Source organism: Pseudorca crassidens, chromosome 15 (assembly GCF_039906515.1).
Source record: "Pseudorca crassidens isolate mPseCra1 chromosome 15, mPseCra1.hap1, whole genome shotgun sequence".
In the NCBI taxonomy this organism is placed as follows: Eukaryota; Metazoa; Chordata; class Mammalia; order Artiodactyla; family Delphinidae; genus Pseudorca; species Pseudorca crassidens.
Window position 1 is genome coordinate 7,514,258 of NC_090310.1, and position 19,600 is coordinate 7,533,857.

Here is a 19,600-nt window from a genome sequence, read left to right on the forward strand (position 1 = left end):
CCCCTTTAAGTCCTGAGGGATGTTCCTGGAAGGCTGGAAACCGCTCTGCTGAGCAAATGGTCCCACAGCCACCTTCACCCAAGCACCCCCCAGCTGCGGGGGCCCTCCTCCAGCCCCAACCAAGGACCAAGAAGTCCTTTATGCTGCGGGATTCTGGCTGTTCCATTCTCATGCCGGGGGTTTCTGGGGACGGACTTCCCCCAGCCGTGCCAGTCTGAAGGGAAGCCACTCCACAGCCCGTTGGGAGCAGCGCTGATGAGAAAGTCATTCATTGCGTCAAACAAACCTGCCATCACCTGCTATAACTCACCTGTCCAGAGACACAGCCACGACAGGGCTGGATCAGCCCCAGGGGGCCCCAGGGTCCAGGCACTAAAGCACACACACTTTTCTTGGGTGCACTCACCGGCGCTACAGTTCTAACTCCCTTGCTGAGGAGGTTTCCAACGTGGCCAGGAATCGTGAAGGAAAGAGCGCTGGCTTTGGAGCATCTCTGATCTGGTTCCTGCCCCTGCCTGTGGGGCCTGGGGCAACTTCACAGCCTCTCAGAGTCTCCGTTTTCATCATCTGTAACAGAGGAACCAAAACACCTATGGGGAAGATGCGTAATGCACATGGTGACGCCCGAGGAGCGTTAGAGATACCCAGGAAGTATGGCTTTCGTTACTACGTCATCATCAACACAGAAGGGACTCGGGGAGAGCATGAATCCAGACCCAGAATCCAGGGTTCAGGAATCCCGGTGGTTAGTGAGGGCGGAAGGAGGGGTGCAGTGGAGACGTTCATTTCAGGGGTGAGCGCCCTCCACACTTGGGTGCCCTGTGGTCAGCACAGGTGTGCTGTATACCTCCACTCTGGCGGCTGGGCAGTCAGTACTTCTCAGATGAGTTTCTCTCCAAAATGGTCCAGATACCAAAGGCTTTGCTGGCCAGAAGGCTGGATCTTTGCTGCCTGGAGGGTCCCGAGGACGCTGCACTCTCCCCGGCTGTGCTGTCCTCCTGACGGCTTCTGGACGTCCAAGCAACTGCCTCGCCCAGCATGGACCCAGGAGAGTTTGCCCCTTCCTGCATATCCTTCCTGCGCAAGCGCGAGTACCAAAACCCATGGCAAAGATCTGGACTGGGCCTCGTGAATACACAGGGCAGGGACTATTGTTCCATTTTATTGTGGAGGAAAGCTGAGGGCCCGGTGTGGGTGCTCCTCACCTGGGCTGTGGATTGCCCGGGCCCACCAAGTGGCCTCTCCAGCCCAACAGGATGCTTCCCAGGGGATCACCTTTCACCACAGAAGCCAGGGAATGGGCCACCGTGATATGATCCATTTGCTTGCAGGAAGCAAAGCCTGGCTCCTTTTCCCACAGGAGAGAGAAGGGGAAAGGTGGATGCCCAGCTGATGTGCCTTCTGACTCCAGTTACGGTTACTGACTCAGAGAACAAAAGGCTGAAAGGGAGCATCCAGTCCATCCCTGCATCTGACTGATGGGAAGTTGAGGCCCAGAGAGGGCTGAACTCTGCCTGAGGACACACAGCACAGTTCCTAATGCTGACCCCATTCCTGGTCCATCAGAAGGCGTATGCTCCCAGAGCAGGGGACCAGCCCCCTGGATTTAAGAGCTCCTCCTCCTGCAGCCTCTTCTGACTCATTTGGGTCCCCATGGAGGGTGTAGGTGGGGTGGGAGGAGGGTTCCTGGCCTTCCCCAGAACACATTGGGGTTTTTGCTGCAGTTCTGTGTGACCTGGGGAGGTCTTCTCCCACTCTGAGCTGCCCTTGACACAGCTATAAGTTGGGACCATGGATTGTGGGGCCTCACTGGCCACAAAGGTACCAAGAGATGTCAAAGATGCGAAAGGGCTTTGTAAACCCCGGGGCCCGTGGAGATGGCGAATGCTTCTGAGCTTCCACCCACGTGTCAGAAATAGGACCAGACACGGACTTCCCTGGCGGTCCAGTGGTTAAGACACTGCGCTTCCACTGCAGGGGGCACGGGTTCGATCCCTGGTCTGGGAACTAAGATCCCGCATGCCGTGTGGTGTGGCCAAAAAGAAGAAAGAAAGAAATAGTACCAGACAGAGACACAAACACAATGTGCACACAAATGTCCACACGCAGAGACACTCCCATGTAGACCCCCTGCCTTAGACCTGAGTGTATCCACACTCATGCTCACTCCCACGCGCACCCTTGAAGGTCTGCATTCTGGTACAGGGACGTGGCCTGTGGGTTGGTCTCTCTCTATGCCCCCTCCCACACCCCCTCCCCAGCAGCAGGGCCCTGACCCTCTTGGAGCCACTGATGCCCCTCCCTGCGTGCCAGCCCCTCTGGCCCCACAGTCCCCACCCCATGCCACTGCCAGATTGGGTTTCTTCTCACTAGGGCCCAGCTGCCTTCTGGGGAAGGGGGGCAAAGGGACCATGTCATCCCTACATAGCAGCGGGCCTCTACTCACTTTTGGGAAGGGTCTCATTTCTTAAAAAGTTGCATTTATTTAATTCCTGTCTTTTCCCCACAGAAGTCAAGGGCCCTGATGTTTTAGAAAGGAAATGCCGTGGTGCCCTCAGCTGGGGTGAGGGGCCAGGATGGCATCTGGGGAAAGGCTGTGGAGCCCCACCCCACAACCCTGGGGGTAGGACTTCCAGAGGACAGCAGGGTGGGGGCCACTGAGGGCAGGGCTCCAGGAGCCCCCTGGGACTTCAGGCGTTTTCAGCAGGCCAGTTCCTGAGGCTGCCAAGATGATGGCTAAGAGCCAGTGGCAGCCCCTGACTCCCCGGGTTTGAATCCAGCCTCTGGCACCTACTAGCTGTGTGACTTTGGGCAAGTTACCTAACCTCTCTGTGCCTGGGTTGCCGCATCTGTAAAACAGAGATAATAATGGTTCTTCCCTCATTGGGCTGTTGCAGGAATTAGACAAATTTACATGAAAAGCGGTGCATCAAGGTCTCGCCCTTCCATTAGCGTCTGGCAGATTGAGTGCTCTGTGAACTCCAGTTGCTTTTTCTTCTTTTGATCATTATTATGACCTGCATGGCTCCACATGGGCCAGACCCTCTGCTCTTGTGAAATCGGAAGAGAACGTTTCCTCCCTTCCTCCCCTCCCACCATGACACAAGCCAGAATATAATGAACTTCAGCATCAAAACATCTTCCTTATCTCTACTTTAAACCCCTTCCGTTTTTCCTGACTTTGGTGGAAATGGAAAACAGCTGCTCAGGGGCTGCAGCGCTTGCCGTGTACAGTGAGGAAGCTCCCGGCACAGAGCTGCCAGGGTGCACGTGGGACAGACGGCCCCCTGCGGGAGGAGAGCAGTCCCTCCCCTCCCCCGGGGCCCCCTGAGGTCCTCCAAGGCAGGCTACCTGGACAATGAGCTGGGGGTCCCCTTCCATATCTGCTCGCCCCCCTCCCCAAAACTGCTGCTTCCCAAGAGGACACACGAGCATCTTTGCAGCCCCATATGATGGAGGAATATTCTGCCCCCATTTTTCAGAATACGAGAATGGGTGAGACATGGCCCCACAGGGAAGAGGGGTACACAAGAGGTTCCCCGTCCACGCCGCCGAGTGCTGTCAGCAAGGTGTACACAGGATGCATGGCAATTGGTGGGAAGGTGGGTGCTTGAATCTGCCTAGAGTGGTCAAGGAAGGCTTCCTGGAGGAGGTGGTGCTTCACGAGGAATTCGCTCATCAATGGAGTGGTTGCAAGCCATTTCTAGATGCGATGACAAGACAAATGCTAAAGGCCTAGAAGAGTTAGAGGTGCTCAGAGCATGGCAAGTAGCCCATCCCAGGGGTGGGGGTTGTCCTCAGGGCATCGGGGAGCACTGGGGGCTGACGGGTCAGATTGGTGGTTTAGGATGGGCAGGACAGCGGCTTGACATGTTTTACATACACTGACCACACCTGTGTCCTAGCGTCCAGCTCAAGAAAGAATAATTTCATCATCGTAGAAGCCCTTCTCCTGCCTCTTCTGGTAACTGCCCTCCCCAAGATAACTGCTAACCCGCAGGCCACTGCCTTTGACCTGTCCTGCCTGTGCTGGAACCTTCGATAAATGGACTCACACAGTGTGTGCTCTTTGAGGGGGGCTCTGTCATCTTTGTGAAGTTCATCCACGCGGCTGCACGTGGTTTGCGTGCGCTTTTTACAGTGTCAATAGTCCATTTTGTGAATATTCAATTTACCCAGGTGGCCACCGATGGGAATTTGGATTATTTATAATTTTTGATTATTATGAGCAACGCTGCTCATTCTTGCACGTGTCTTTTGGTGAAAGGATTTATTCATTTTTGTATCTAGAGATGGAATTGCTCCTACTCAGCCCTATTAGAAACTGCCACATTTTAAAAATGTGGTTATTCCATGGACGTTCCACTGACGCTCTCTTAGAGTTCCAGTGGCTCATACTCTCTCGGATACTACATTGTTAGTCTTTAATTTTAGCCATTCTTGTGGGTGTGGCTTAATTTGCATTTCCTGATACGGCTAATGAGTTGACCCCTCCGCCTATGACTGTGGGCCATTTGGCATCTTTTTTTTTTTTTATTTATTATATTTTTATTTATTTTTGGCTGTGTTGGGTCTTTGTTGCTGCGCGCAGGCTTTCTCTAGTTGTGGTGAGCCCGGGGGGGCTACTCTTCTTCGCGGTGCGCGGGCTTCTCATTGTGGCGGCTTCTCTTGTTGCGGAGCACAAGCTTTAGGCGCGCGGGCTTCAGTAGTTGTGGCTCGTGGGCTCTAGAGCACAGGCTCAGTAGTTGTGGCACGTGGGCTTAGTTGCTTCGTGGCATGTGGGATCTTCCCGGACGAGGGATCGAACGCGTGTCCCCTGCATTGGCAGACGGGTTCTTAACCACTGTGCCACCAAGGAAGCACTTTTTTTTTTTAAATTTCTTCACCATCACTAAGATTTTTTTTTTTTTTAATAAATTTATTTATTTATTTATTTATGGCTGCATTGGGTCTTCGTTGCTGTGCGCGGGCTTTCTCTAGTTGCGGCGAGCGGGGGCTACTCTTCATTGTGATGCGCGGGCTTCTCATTGCGGTGGCTTCTCTTGCTGCGGAGCACGGACTCTAGGTGCGTGATCTTCAGTAGTTGTGGCTCGCAGGCTCTAGAGCACAGGCTCAGTAGTTGTGGCGAACGGGCTTAGTTGCTCCACGGCATGTGGGATCTTCCCGGACCAGGGCTCAAACTCATGTCCCCTGCATTGGCAGGTGGATCATTTGGCATCTTATTTTGTGGTTTTATGTCTTCCAAGGACCTCTTCTACTCGGTGATAGGCCTCTTCATTCTCTTAATGATGTATTCTGATGAAAAGAAATTCTTAAATTTAATGTGATCCATTTTATCAAAGTTTTCTTTAATGTTAGTGCTTTTTGTGTCCTAAGAAACCTTTGTCTATTCTGAGGTCATGAAGGTAAGTTACCCATTTTTTCTAACACTGGTATTGTTGGAAATTCCCTGGCGATCCAGCGGTTAGGACTTGGAGTCTTCACTGCCGGGGCCTGGGTTTGATCCCTGGTCTGGGGAACTAAGATCCTGAAAGCCATACTGCGCTGCAAAAAAAAAAGCTGTATTGTTCTTCTTTTAACATTTAGATCTACAATCCGTCTGGAATCGGCTTTCATGTGTAGTGTGCGTTAGGGGTCAGATTTTTTTATTTTACTTTTCAATTTGGATGTCCAATTGACCCAGCACCATTTATTGAAAAGTCCGTCCTTTCTCTCCTCTACTCGTACGTGCCTTTTTAATAAACCAGGTGAATGTTTAAGTGTGGGTCTCTTTGTCTATCTTTGCACCAATAATACAGTGTTTTAGTTACTGTAGTTTTATAATAGATCTCGTTTCTGGTCCTAAACGTCTTCCACTTTTGTTCTATTTGTTCTAGATCGCCTTGGCTATTCTTGGACCTTTGCATTTTCATATATATTTTAGAATCAACTTGCAAATTTACACGCACACACACACAACATACACAAAGCCTTCTGAGATTTAAATGGGACTGCATTGAATTTATAGATCAAGTGGGAGAGAGTTAACATCTATAATATAAGGCCTTCCAATCCATGAACATATCTTTCCATTTATTTAGATCTTCTTTAATTTCTCTCAATGATGTTTTATAGTTTTCAGTAGATTTATTCCTAGATAATTTGATGCTTTTTGTGAATGATGTTATTGTCAATAGATAGAAATATGGTTGATTTTCTTTTTAATTGAAGGCAAGCTTTTTATTTATTTATTTATTTATTTGGCTGTGCGGGGTCTTAGTTGCTGTAGGCAGGATCTTTTTAGTTGTGGCATGGGGGATCTTTAGTTGTGGCGTGCAGCATGCGGGATCTTTAGCTGCATCGTGCACGACCTAGTTCCCTGACGAGGAATCAAAACCAGGCCCCCTGCATTGAGAGCGCAGAGTCTTAACTGCTGGACCACCAGGGAAGTCCCGGAATACGGTTGATTTGTATAAACTGTCTTTGTATTCCATCAACCTTGCTAAATTAACTTAATAATTCCAATAATTCCTCTTTAGATTTCATTGGGGCAAAGATGCTTTGGGGTGTGATCCAGCCATGGTACAAGACCCAACAATCTTGAACTCTGGGCTGGATGTGGAGGTAGAGAGGGAGGAAGACAGACTTGGCCAGTTAGGTCAGCAGAGTTTTTAGGGCCATGGTGGGGTGAAGAAATCACAAACTTCACCCATGTCCAGCCATGGTCCAGGCACTGTTTTCACATCGCGTTGAGAGTTGCTGCCCCAGCCAGGGCACCTAGCCCAGCCCACCATGGGCTTATGGGAATGGAAGGCCTGGGTTCTGATTCTGGCCTTTAATCGACAAGCTGTGTGACCTTGAGTGCATTGCTGAACCTCTCTGAATCTCATCATCCTCACTCATAAAGGGAGGGACACACGCCAGGGTATTTCTGCCTCTCACCCTGTAGGTGACTGATTAACATTAGTGAATTGGTTTCACTCACCAGTGTTGTCCCTTTTCCCCACAGGGGGTTTCTGAAAGCTCTGCAGTCCAGGGGCTGCTGGTGTCGGGGTGGAGGTGGCCAGCTACCAGTGTGCTCTGAGCAGTTTCAGCGCAGCTGGTCCTTTGGGGATTTGTGTTTCTACAGCGGTGACACCCATGCAAGGCTGCCCCTCTCCAAGAAGAAACTCCAATTACTTTTCAATAAAAACTCTTGGCAGAAGTTCTTGAAAAAATATCTGGCTTTCTCTGTGATCCGTGATAGAGAAAAAGATGGAATTTAATTATTCTGTCCTGTCCATTAGCCCCACGGCTGGGCCTGGGAAGCAGTCACAGCTCCATCCAACCAGCAGGCTCCCGACCCCCGATGGGCTCCGTCGCTCTGGCATGTGTGGAGGAGCACAGGGGGGTCCAGGGTAGGGCCCCCACCTTTGGCCTGGCCTTGTCCTTTCCACGCTTCCTTCTGGGGTATGTGTCTTAGAAAAATCCGATCTGTCTGCAAGTACCTGGACAAGCGGTTCTCTACAAGTTAACTGGAAAGGTGGCTTCCCAGGCCCAGGGAAGGTTTTTTTTTTTAAATTAATTAATTAATTATTTTTGGCTGCGTTGGGTCTTTGTTGCTGCGCGCGGGCTTTCTCTTGTTGTGGCGAGCAGGGGCTACTCTTCGTTGCGGTGCGCGGGCTTCTCATTGCGGTGGCTTCTCTTGTCGTGGAGCACGGGCTCTAGGCGTGCGGGCTTCAGTAGTTGTGGCTCGCGGGCTCTAGAGCACGGGCTTAGTAGTTGTGGCGCACGGGCTTAGCTGCTCCACGGCATGTGGGATCTTCCCGGAGCTCGAACCCGTGTCCCCTGCATTGGCAGGCAGATTCTTAACCACTGTGCCACCAGGGAAGCCCCCCAGGGAAGGTATTTTACAAAATTCCTACCAGGTCCTCGCTGCTACCCACGGAGCTAGGCTCAGAGCAGCAGAGGGCACTTAAGAGCTGCAGGCTGAACTGGAAACACCAGGACTGGAAGAATCTGGAACGATCATGTCTTGGTGGCACTATCTCTGGAGCTCCAGCCTGCAGCTGGCTTGTTTCCTGCCGGCTCACTAATAGATACAATTTTGTATATTTTCCACACAGCATCATGAGCACATTTCATGCTTTCACCCAGTTAAAAGTTTAAATTACATTACGTATATTAAATATATACATTGTTTTAAAAAGGCCAGTAGCTCTTCAAGGCTTACCATGAGAAAGGAGAGTCCCCTGTACCCCTCTTTACCCCCAATTTTCATTCCCTAGAGTCAGGCTTTTGGCGGGGGGGGGGGAGCTTACCTCCATAGCTCTTGTCACATTAGGGAAACAGATCACTCAGGACCTCCTTATTCCTGTGGTGCCCTGTGTGCACCCATGGCCAGTCTAGCTGGCCTGCCCTACCCCTGTCTCCGCAGTATCTTACCCTATTGACCTCCTTGGAGGTTTTTTCCCCTAGGAGTCTCGACTAGGGTCAAAGTTCTCCCGGGGGATTATAGGGGTCTCTTCCAGCTGGGCCCCGTTGGGTTGGCTGCAGGTGACATCCACCCTGCGTATGTCCCGTACCTTCAGACCATTTCAGAGACCTCTCAGAGGGAGCTGGGCCTCTGGGGACAGGACCATGCAAGTGCCCTGGCTGCACCTGTCAGGGTCTCGTGGCCCAAGCAGGAAAGGGATGGGTGAGGTAAGCAGAAGCTGGAGGCACAAAGGTGGGATGCCCTGGGAGGAGGAACAGAAAGAGAGAGGCAGAGAGGGCAGCCAGCCGGCAAGGGCAGGAGCAAAGAGTCCAGGAGCCCGAGGCCCCTGGAGCTGAGCAATGTAAACCCCTTTTACAGATGGGGAAACTGAGGTGCAGAGAGAAAGAGGGCCTCACAAGCCACACAGTGAGTTAGTGGCCTCTGTAGGGCTCTCTCTACTGACCACGCCAAGCAGTCAGTTTCTCTCTCTCTTACGCACACACACACACACGCACGCACACACACACACACGCACACCAGTTCGCCTGGCACATCCACCCTTCTGATATATTGGCAGAGAATTCCCAACACAGGTTCTGCCGCTGTGTCCTCAAAACGAGGAAACACTCGTGGGCCTGTGTGTGCTGGGAACGTGGGAATCCTCAGAATCCCAGAGAGTTAGAGTCTGCGTCTCAGGGAGGGGGAACCGGCCCAGAGCCAGGCGGCAGGGCCTCGGCCAGTCACACAGCCAGAACTGTCCCCACCAGGCCCATCTCCGTATTTCCACCGCTCCGAGGAATAGTTAGAGAAAGTCAAATGCATAATTTAATTGCTGTCGATGACAGAATGCCAGGGGAACCATGAAACCCGCCCAGTCTCAGAGCGCCTGCCCGGGCAGGTGGCACAGGGAGGCTGAGCTGGCAGCCTCGCCCCTGCCCGCTGGCTGGGCCTCTCTGCGGCTGGGGAGCTGGACCCCCTGTGCCTGCTGACAGCCAAGCCGCTCCCCACAGGCCAAGCAGGGTGCCCGGAGCCAGAGCAAACTAGGTCCGGGCCCAGCACACTTTCCAGAAATGGGTTTCTGCGAGGGCCCAAGGCTCACCCCTTCCTCTGCTGGCCTTCCCCCCTGCCTCACACCCTGGAAATGTGTTCACAGCCTCTAAATGCCTCAGGCATGTTCACTGGGTGGGGCTGGGGCTCTGACTGACACCTCACCCATGGCCATCCTGCACCCCCTTCCTGCTGGGCCCCGGGGTGGGGCGGTGCCCTCCTGTGTGTGGAGGGGACAGCTGAGGCTCAGACAGGAAAGTTCTCCAGGCCAGCCCTCCTCCAGAGCCAGCGCCTGTTCTCCCATGAGATGCTCTTGGGCCTTTGCTGCGAGGGCAGGCACCTCATCCATGCTGCCCTGCCACCCACCCGTCAGGATCAGCACGGGGTCACCAAGGGGCCCACGGGGAGCCACGGTGCCTCCAGGTGGATGAAGGGATGGTTGGGGATGGGTAGCGTCCGGGGGTGAAGGGAGGGGTGGGGGATGGATGAATGGGAAGGTGGGTGGGTGGAAAGTAAGGTGGAGGGTGGAGGGTAGGGTGGGTGGAATGACAAATGGAACCCTGTTTGTTTTGATGTCTGTCTTTCCCATGAAGGGCCTCCTTCAGAGGCACAGGAATCCTGGACCCTCTGTATTTAGGAGGGAGGCACTAAGAGCCCCCTGGGGCTCTTTCCGTGTGTTTGGCCTTGTTGACTGGAGGCCATTGTACAGGAGGTGGGGGGGCGGGGAAGGGGACCTCCCTAGGTATCAGCGCCTGTGGGCCTTTCCCCTTGGGCGGGTCGCTGAGCCCAGAGAGGACCCTCTCCTTTCCCTGATCTCCAAGCCCTCCTGTGTCTGCGAGCCTGGGACTCGGCCCCCGGCTGCCTTTCACTGCGAAGTCTCCTCTGCCCATCTCTCTGCTTTGTGGTTTGTACCTTTTTCTCCCTTCACCATCCCTTTCCTGGGAGGAACTAGAGGGGCACATGTGTGTTCAATTCCCCATGTTTAACCAGAAAACCGCCTCCTTTCTCGCTGATCCTTTGTGAAGTCCTGCCCCGTCCCCGAGTCAGACAACTGTATACATTCTTCTGGTTGTTTTAAAGTTTCAGTGTTTACGCCTCAGTCTTTAATCTCTTTCATGTATCGGGGTTCCTGACAAGGTTTTATTGGGGGAGAAAGAGTTCTGTTCCTACAAAAGGCTTATAAACCACTGACTGGGCCGAGCCCAGGGTAGATGGGGAGGGAGATGAGGGTGAGGGGACCCCTGCCAGCCCACAGAAAGCCAGGTAGGGCTGGTGAGCAGAAAGTGGCTGTCAGCACCCCTGGCCCCAAGGCTGGGCGCCCCTGGGGAGGACACGGCCTGAATCACCCGCTCCCATGGTCCTAACGTCCTGGTGTCTCCTCACGTCTCTCGCAGAGCACCCATTATTCTAAAATAGGGACATTTACAAGGTGGTTTGCATTCAGCGATAAAGATGGGGGACAGACAAGGCTGACGATGGGGGGCCGGGGGCCTCGCTGTGGCCAAGGGGCCTCTGAACACCAAGTGGGACCTGCCGAGTTACCCTAATAGCTCTCGTGTGTCTGTTTAACCAGAATGGGGTTCCTGTAGGGTCAGGCTTTGAACTGAGGGAGGGATCTGAGCATCTCTTGACTTCTAGAGCAATAAAAGCTTCTTAGAACAGCTTTGAACCATCTATTTCCTCATTAAAGAGCTCTGGGTCTCTGGGGGAGACAGACGTGAATAGATGATTACAGCCCAGGGAGATGTATGCCTGGGAGGTTAACAGTTCCTGGTCTCCTAATTGGCCTTCGGCTCCCAGGCCCTCCCACTCCCACCCATGGGACACTTCCGCTGCCAGAGTGAGCTTTTAAAAATGCAAATCTGACCTTGGCTTTCACCCCCTCCAACAGCAGCCCATTGGCCTCAGGATACTGCCAAGCTCTTCCCCCCAGGCCTCCTGTGTCAGGGCCCAGCCCACTGCTCCAGCCTTGGTGGCCCGCAGGTGTGCTCGGATAGGCCAGGCTGCTGGCAGACGCTCCCCTGTTCTGTTCTCCTTGGGGCCTCAGCCCTTATTCTTCCTTCTGCTGAACCTGACCAGTCATTGTGCATCCCTCAGGCCTCACCTTAGATGCCACTGCCTCCAAGAAGCCCTCCTGGACCACTGCCCACCCCAGATGGGCTTTGACATCCCCCATGACGCCTTTTGCACGTTCTGTTCTTCTAGCCCTTACCAGCCTGTGTCTATTTGCCTGTGTCCTTCCCCAGACCGTAGTTCTCAAAGTCAGGGAGCGTGTCTCATTTACTATCCATTCAGCAACTATCAGGTATTTTTTTGAGCCTCTATTTTGTGCCAGGCACTGAAATGCATGAACAAACAAAATAGACAAAGACTCCGCCCACACGGCACCCACAGACTGACAAGGCAACCCAGGTGCTGGCTCAGACAATTCACTGAGTAAACAGACAGTACTCTGTGCTGTGGATGCCCAGAAAGGAGGGTCAGGGGTCAGGCAGACTGCATGGAGGAGGGGGCGCTAAGGGTAAGGAGGCTCTGAAGGATGGTAGGAGTTTTGCTGGCAACAGCTCAGAGATTTCCCTGCCCGCCTGACCAGAGGCTATCCTTGTGGCTGGGCTGCTCTCTCCCCAGGATCTACTCCACTCTCACCTCTTCTCTTTCAGAATGCATGAACTGTACCCGGCTCAGTGACATGAGTGACCGGCTGACCACGCTGGAAGCCAAGGTCAGATGGTCTGGGGATAATGGGCCTAGGGAGCTGGCTGGGGAGGGGCTTGCATCAGCCCCAGGGAGCCCAGCAGGACTGAGCAGCCTGGTCCTGAGGGATGGGTGCTGTTTGGGGCTTCAGTGGCCCGGGGTAACCTTCTCTGGGCCGGGCCAGTCTCCTGGGGTTGGGGAAGGGAGTGGGGTGAGCAAGAAAGCTGAGGGTCCCAGGTGTGAGGGACGCTGGGGAAGATGCTGGGACGTACTTCTGGTACCCGAGACTTTAGAAAAGGTCGGGTCCCCAGGCTGCTGGCCTGACGGACATTTTCCAGGCACCTGAAACCAGGCTGACAGCCTGCTCTGGCCCAGGCCCAGTACACTCACTGGGGTGTTAAAAATCACAGCTCTGGGGGAGGACGGGCACCGTGCCAGCTGTCCCCTGCCCACTTAGCCCTCGCCCATGCCCTCCCGCCGTGAGCAATTCCTCCCCTGGTCCTCCCACCCTGACACCTCCCTCTGCCTAGAGAGGCTGTACCACGACCATGGCCAAGGCCACGGCAGCGGGCTGGGGGTGGGGCTTACTCTCTGGTCCTGAGGGTGAGGATCATGACCCCTCTGTAGACCTCAGGGGACTACAGAGGTGGGGGGTCAGGCTGTCCCAGTAATTGCTCTGCCTTGGCAGGTCCCTTCCTAGCTCTGGGCCTCAGTCTGCTGCCCTGTAAAATGGAAATTGAAGGAGACATTTCCCGGCCCCTCACTGGGTCCTTCTGAGGCTGGTGGACAGGGGTGAGCTCGGTGGCTCCTGGGTGGGGGAGGGGAGAGGTAGCTCGAGACGGGTGTGCAGAGAGGTGGCTGCCACTGCGTTTCTTCTGGATCCCCAGGTAGGGGGTGGGAGACTCCTGTCTCAACTCCGGTGTCTTATCTGGATCACCTTCCAGCTGCCCACCTGCCTGCTCTATGCCCAAGTGTCCCCTGGAGGAACTGGGCCCCTGGGGGCTTCGTCAGCCCGATCAGAGGGCCCTGAGAGGCGGCAGCCTGCAGAGGGAGGGGGACACAAGCCAGGCTAGCAGCCAGGACAGCCCCGCAGCCTCAGGGGCTGTGCTGAGGCCAGGTGAGCCCGCAGGGGTCAGAGAGAGCACGGAGCTGGGCTCAGGGGCTGGGGTCAGGTGGGCGAAGGCAGGACCAGGCAGGCAGACCCCAGATGGGGAGTCAGAACCCAGGCAGCTGGCATAAGAGAGCAGAAACTCTGAGACCTGGACACTGCAACTTCTGCTTCTGCAGACAAGAAACCTGTTTTGGCATCAGAAGGGATGTGTTCAGAAACCCAGCCACTGGCAGCTTACTCCTTACCATTCATCGTTAGTTCACTAGGAACTCCAGAAGTTAGTGGTCTCAGGATTGGTTTGGTGGCTCAAGAACCCAGACTCTTCACACAGCCTTCCTCTCCACCTCCTTAGTGAATTGGCTTTTGGTCTCATGGTCAGTGCCTCATGGTTACAAAGTGGCTGCTGCAGCTCAAGGCCTCACATCCTTATACCTTGTTCAAAGGCAGGAAGTAGTGGGGGGAAGTAAAGCACCCCAACAGATTCATTATGTATCATTGGCCAGCACTGGGCTATACGCCCACCTCCTAGTTGCAAGGGAGCTGGGAAAATGAGTAATTGGCCACTCATGATTCCTCCTCTGGGGCACACCCGCAGGCACACAGTAGGGGGCTCTGCAGCCAGGGAAGAGGAGGAGGTTGGAGGCCAGGCGACCACAAGGGACTGTTCCATTTACACTCCGCACGGTGCCCGAGTTGCCAAAGGACCCAGACCTAGGAGCTCGTCTAGATTCCTGCCACCCTCTTTTCCTGGGACAGGCTGGAATGGCTGTTGGGCGATGGTGGGGTGGAAGGCCAGCAGACAAAGTTTCCTGCCTTCCTTCCTCTCCTGCCCCTCAGTTTACACTCTGACTCCAAGGACCAGACTGAGTGGGAGGCAGCCCGAGGGCGTTTCCCTGAGTGAGGGTCACAGGAGCCTCGGAACTCGGCTGCTCTCCAGTGCAGGAGGGCGGTGTCCTGGCCAATCAGGCAGGCCGCCATGATGTCATCAGAGCCACTGCCTCCGAGGCTGGCCAAGGTCTGGTTTTCTTGGGCTAAGTCCCCACGCCCACTGCTGCCCGCCCTGGTGTGCTCATGCCCGGCAGGAATGGGGTCAGTTTCTCTGGGAGGTTGGCCATGGCCAGGCCAGGAGGACTTGGACTCTGGTGGGGGCTGATTCTAACTTGACCGTGGCCAGGGCTTCTCTGCCTGGGTCCGTGGGCTCTGTGGGCCTTGGTGTCTGCGTGGGAAGTGCCCCAGGAAAAAGTGAGCCGGGTGTCTGGTGCAGGGCTAAGGCTGCAGGTGGCAGGTCCCCTTGGGAGCTGGGCCTGACCCCCCTCCTTGATCTTTCCAAGCTGCTCCAAACCCCCTTCTGCTCCTGGCTACTCCCTGTTAAATATTTCCATCTGGAGGTTCCCCCGAGACACTGCATCTCAACTCACCCCTGGACTGATCACCTTCACCCCCAGACCTGCCCTCTCCTGCGCCCCTGTTTGACTGGAGGCAATCCCACCATCTCCAGAGCCAGGCCAGAAACAAGGGAGCTACCCCTGCCTTCGCCCACCCTCCTGCCCCCAAGCCTTGGGGCGCCAGGTACTGACAGTTCTCCCCGCCTCCATCCTCACACCCACAGCTCTGGGTCCCAAATCATGGGCACCGACAGACAAGTCTCCTTCCCCTGCCGCCCAGCTCCTCCACTTGGCCGTGGCCGGTCAGCTTCCCAGTGGACAGTCAGTAGTTGGGACAGGAATTGTAACCCTCCCTTCCTAGAGGGGGTTCCAGGGCTCAGGAGATGGGGTTCCACCCCTGAGCCGCTGTGTGATCTGAGCCAGCCGCTCCCCTTCTCTGTGCCTCCGTGAAGCTCCACTGAGGCCAAGGTTGTGGCCCGGCTGTGGGGAGGTGGGTGAGGCAGCACATGGGGCCCTGGCCCCACCACCTACTTGCTGGGTGACCTTGGGCAAGTCACTTGCAGTCTCTGAGCCTCTATTTCCACCTCACCTGTGATGGGGCTGCAGTGGCCCTTCCTGTCTCATGAGCCCTTGTGAGGACCAGAAAGGAGAGGGGCTGAGAGACAGGGGCCCTGGGAGTCACCAGAGCCTCAAGGGTCAGGAACCCACCCACCCAACACAGACGGGGACCTGAGATCTGATGCAGGGGTGCCACTTTATTCCCAAGAGTCCTCAGAGACTCTTGTCACCCAGGCCCCGGAACACTGCAGAACTGGTGGGAGGGGGTGCTCAGAGGGACCCTGTCTGCACAGCCACAAAGCCTCAGCCCAGCCAGCCAGGCCTGGGTGCTGTGAAGGCCGCCGTTTGTTCCCGTGACCCGCCCCCCCGCCACCGTCCCAGCATCAGCAGGACTAACCGGGTTGCTCATGTGTTGAGCGCTCCCGATCTCCCGTGGCCCTGCAGGGTCAGTGTTATCACCCCCATTTTGCTGATGGGAAAACTGAGGCCCACAGAGGTCACAATGCTTGCACAAGGTCACACAGTGGTCACCTAGTAGGAGAGCAGGGATTCAAACCAGCCTGGCTGGTAGCAGGGCCTCAGCTTCCCCCATCACATGGCACTTAACCTGTGCTGGGCTCTGGGGACCCAGAGCAAGGAGGGCGCCCCCTCCCCAGGTGGTCCCTACTCCTGAGGGCGGGGCTGGTGGCATTGCTCCCACCGCCGCCCTGGCTGTGGGCACAAAGTGATTGTACAGGAGCTGAGGGGACACACAGGAGGGGAGGGCCCCCTTCTGCCCAGAGGGTCAGACAGACACAGGGAGGAGGGGACAGCTCACTGGATCTCAGAATCTTCCGGGGGTCGGGGTTGTGGGCAGGGCTGGTGGAGGGCCCTGCAGGAGCTTGGGCTTGGAGGTGGGGCCGTCTTGGGCTTGAGGGGCACTGGGAGAGTTCAGGGCAGCTGGAGCAGAGCGGGTGGAAGAGACGCAGGTGAGGCCAAGGCGGGCGCCTGTGTACGAAGTGTGTGGAGATATGGGCGGTGTTTAGGGGGTTTGCTTTGCAGGAGGTCCTCATGCACTGCTGTTGATTGTGGGGACCGGGGGCTGCAGGAGAGGGAGGGGGCAGGCGGAGGTGGGGGAGGCAGAGGGCTGTTGCAGAGCCTGAGGCCACAGGCCTGGGGAGCGGGGACATGACAGGCCGAGCGAGGGCCACAGGCAGGCGGAGGGGCACTGGAAGAGGCCTGGGGGCCCATTAGGCCCTCCGGGAAGTATGGACTCCCGCGTTGGGGTGGGCGTGGGGTGGGGTATAGGCCGGGGGACTTAAGTTTGGATGCCTTCAGGCAGCAAAACCTGCGGGATTAGACACCAGTGATTCTAATGGGGGGGGATGGGGGGCCTGGGGGGCGGCGGGGGTGTGCTCAGCTCCATACTCAGAACACTTTCATCTCACACGCTGAGTTGGAGACTCGAGCAGGACGCGGGATTCGGGTTTCTAAGAGCTGGAGGGGACGTGAGACACTGGGCTTCTTCCTTCCTGTCTGGCAGATCGGCACAGGAAGCCGGGCTCCATCTGATATGGCCCGGGAACCCCAGGGCCGCCTCTGCTGGGGTGGGGGGGGTCTACTGTGTGCTAGCATCTGCCTGCCTGCCCTGTGCAGATCCCGGGCACGCAGCGCCCCCTGCTAGCCTCTCTGGGGACAGCAGGGCCTCTCTGAGGCCTCCTGGCTCCCAGTTCACGTGAACTGAGGCCCTGGGTCCTTTTGGTTCTTGACCCCTGCTTTCCTCCAGGGGAGAGGACAGTTGCTTTCCAGGCTGGCCCTGGGTGACCACGGCCACTTCTGTTTCTCTGGAGTTCCAGCTAAACGTGCATCAAGCTGGACCCATTTATTTATTCTTCCTCCTTCTTTTCTTTCTTCTTCTTTTTTTCTTTCCTTTCCTTTCCCCTTCCCTTTCTTGCCCTCTGCCCCTCCCTCCCTCCCTCCCTCCATCCATCCGTTCATCCACAAACATTCCCTGACTGCGTTGTTTGTGCCCTGAGCCAGGCAGTGTGGGGGACAGGCGGGCCCAGTCCCTCCCTTGAGAGGAGCCGGTGAAGTGGAGGTGACCGTGGTCGTTATTCCAACAGCCAGTGTCCAATCCCAGTGACAGCCGCTCTAGGAGAAAAGTACGGTGACTCTGAACGTGTCCAAAGGGGACCTGCCTGAGCCCAAGGGTCAGGAGGGCTTCCTGAATGGGAAGGGGAGGGGGGCAGGGGTGGGAGAACATTCCAGCGAGGGGACTGGTGGTCCCAAGAGCAGCGGGCAGCTGCTTGTCTCCTGGGGCACACGTTCCCATTCACATGTGTCCCCGGCCTGGCCTGGGCCTGACCCTCTGCCCTTTTCCGGCCCAGGTTCTCCTTCTGGAAGCAGCAGAGCGGCCCTTAGCCCCAGACAATGACCTGCCGACCCCCCAGAGCACCCCACCGCCCTGGAACGAAGATTTCCTCCCTGACGCCCTCCCTCTCGCCCACCCCGGGCCCCAAAGAAGAAGGCCCACGGGCCCGGCCGGTGAGTGAGGCCTACAGGGGAGGCATGGCCTCCCAGGGCCTGCACAAGGAGGTCATACATGCCCACGTGGCATTTTGAAAAACTGAGCTGATGTTTAAAACCTGGGGGGATTTCACATAAAAACCAGGATTTCTCGCTTCTCTTAGAAAAATGGAAGATCTGGCCATTGGGGTTGGCTGTCTCTTAACAGAAACAATTGGCTGGGACTTCCCTGGTGGTCCAGTGGTTAAGACTCCACACTTCCAATGCAAGGGGCACGGGTTTGATCCCTGGTCAGGGAACCAAGATCCCACATGCCGTGTGGTTTGGCCAAAAATATATATTAAAAAAAAATTAAAAAAAGAGAAACAATTGGCTGCAGCTAAGTCACAGCTGCCCCTGCAGATCCCGTTCAAGGTCTGCAGTTTGCCGCAGTCCTCACCATTCCTTATTGCCTCACAGTCCAGCTACTGTGCTCACTGACTTCCCTGCTGCCCCTTAGCCTCTGCACTTAGGCCCCCAGCCCAGCTCCATCCAATTTTACAGCAGCCCCTGCCTGTATACCACCAGGGACGGGCAGCTTACTGACTGCCCCCCTTCTGGGGGATCCTCTCTGAACTCTCTGACCCAAGTTGGAAGACATCCACTCACCTGTTGTTTTCACCCTTCCCACCACACTTTGAAGTCAGAGGTAAACGTTTTCTCTCTGCAGTTTCTATCCATTGGTTTGGGCTCTGCTCCCTGGGGCTGCAGAAAGTACTAATAACTGTAATACTGGTAGTCAGCACTGTTGAAGGCCTGCCACGTGCCAGGAGAAGCGCCGGGGCTTTACCCTGGGCGGCGAGCTGGCACTGTCTGTGTGGCTGAACTCAAGGGTTTAAGGCTGAGGTCTCGTCTGACTGGTCAGTATCCGTGCTGTGCCAGTTACTAAATATTTTTGTATCACCCTAGTCTGTACAGATATCATTGCTAATCATTCCAGTAAGCTCGTACAGCTCAGGTTACAGAGGAGAGAACTGAGGCTCCGAAAAGTGACCCCTGGGGTCGCCCAGCGATCCAGGGCCATTTTGACTCAGTGATTCTCGGACCCACTGGAGCCCTTTGCAGGTGACGCCTTCCCTCCTCCTGTCCCCAGGCTGAGCCCCCAGCTTCTTAGCACTCCTGCCCAGACTCAGCTCTGAGCACGCTCCATCCCCTTCCCTGCCTGTAGACCCCCAGCAGTGGGAGAGTTGCCTCCAGTAGCCATTCCAGGGGCCAGGGAAGCATCAGATATTCTGTAGTCTCTGGAGGCTGGGAGGGTGTAGGGGTGAGCTTAGGCCTGCTATGAGAGGAGGGGGCATCTCACTTTGGGTCCCCCCCCGCCCCCCCCGCACCTCTCTAGCCACTCTCCCCAAAGTCTCATTTCCAGAGGGCTGCCCCATGCTCATCTTCAGATCCTTCTTCTTGGACTGAGGAGGGAGCGGGGGCTGGGGGAAGGGGGGGCTTCTCATCCCCTGGAGGACCCAGGCCCCAACACCCCCTGGAGGGGAGGGAGGAAGCTGGAATGGGTTCCAGGTCTCCTGGGGCACCTTTCTTCTTACCGGGACTGCAGTTCCCAAGAATGGCCACCAGGTGGGGCACAAACCCTACAAATGCTGACACCTGGGTGAACCCTGGAATCCTCGCGAGTAGGTGGGAATCTCTCTGGAAACCGGCACCTCCAGGGCCTCCATCAGTTCAGCAGGCATTTTTGAGCATTCTCCCCAGGCCCAGGGCTTCCAGAGGGAGAGAAGGGGCTGTCCCCAGGCCACACAGGGGGACTCTGGCCTCTCCATCTACTCTTGCCCACCCGTGGGGCCTGGAGACCGTGAAGCTGGGCAGGCATGTCCT

General features: G+C 55.8%; 1 protein-coding gene across 2 annotated transcripts in view; it reads left to right on the top strand.

The window, feature by feature from the left end:
- Positions 1-19,600, top strand: part of COL26A1 (collagen type XXVI alpha 1 chain) — a 175,306-nt gene that overhangs the window by 141,004 nt on the left and 14,702 nt on the right. For both annotated transcript variants that reach the window (XM_067705092.1, XM_067705091.1), the window contains exons 4-5: positions 12,142-12,203; positions 17,596-17,752. In XM_067705092.1, the coding sequence (XP_067561193.1) occupies positions 12,142-12,203; positions 17,596-17,752 (219 nt within the window). The remainder of the gene's footprint in view (positions 1-12,141; positions 12,204-17,595; positions 17,753-19,600) is intronic.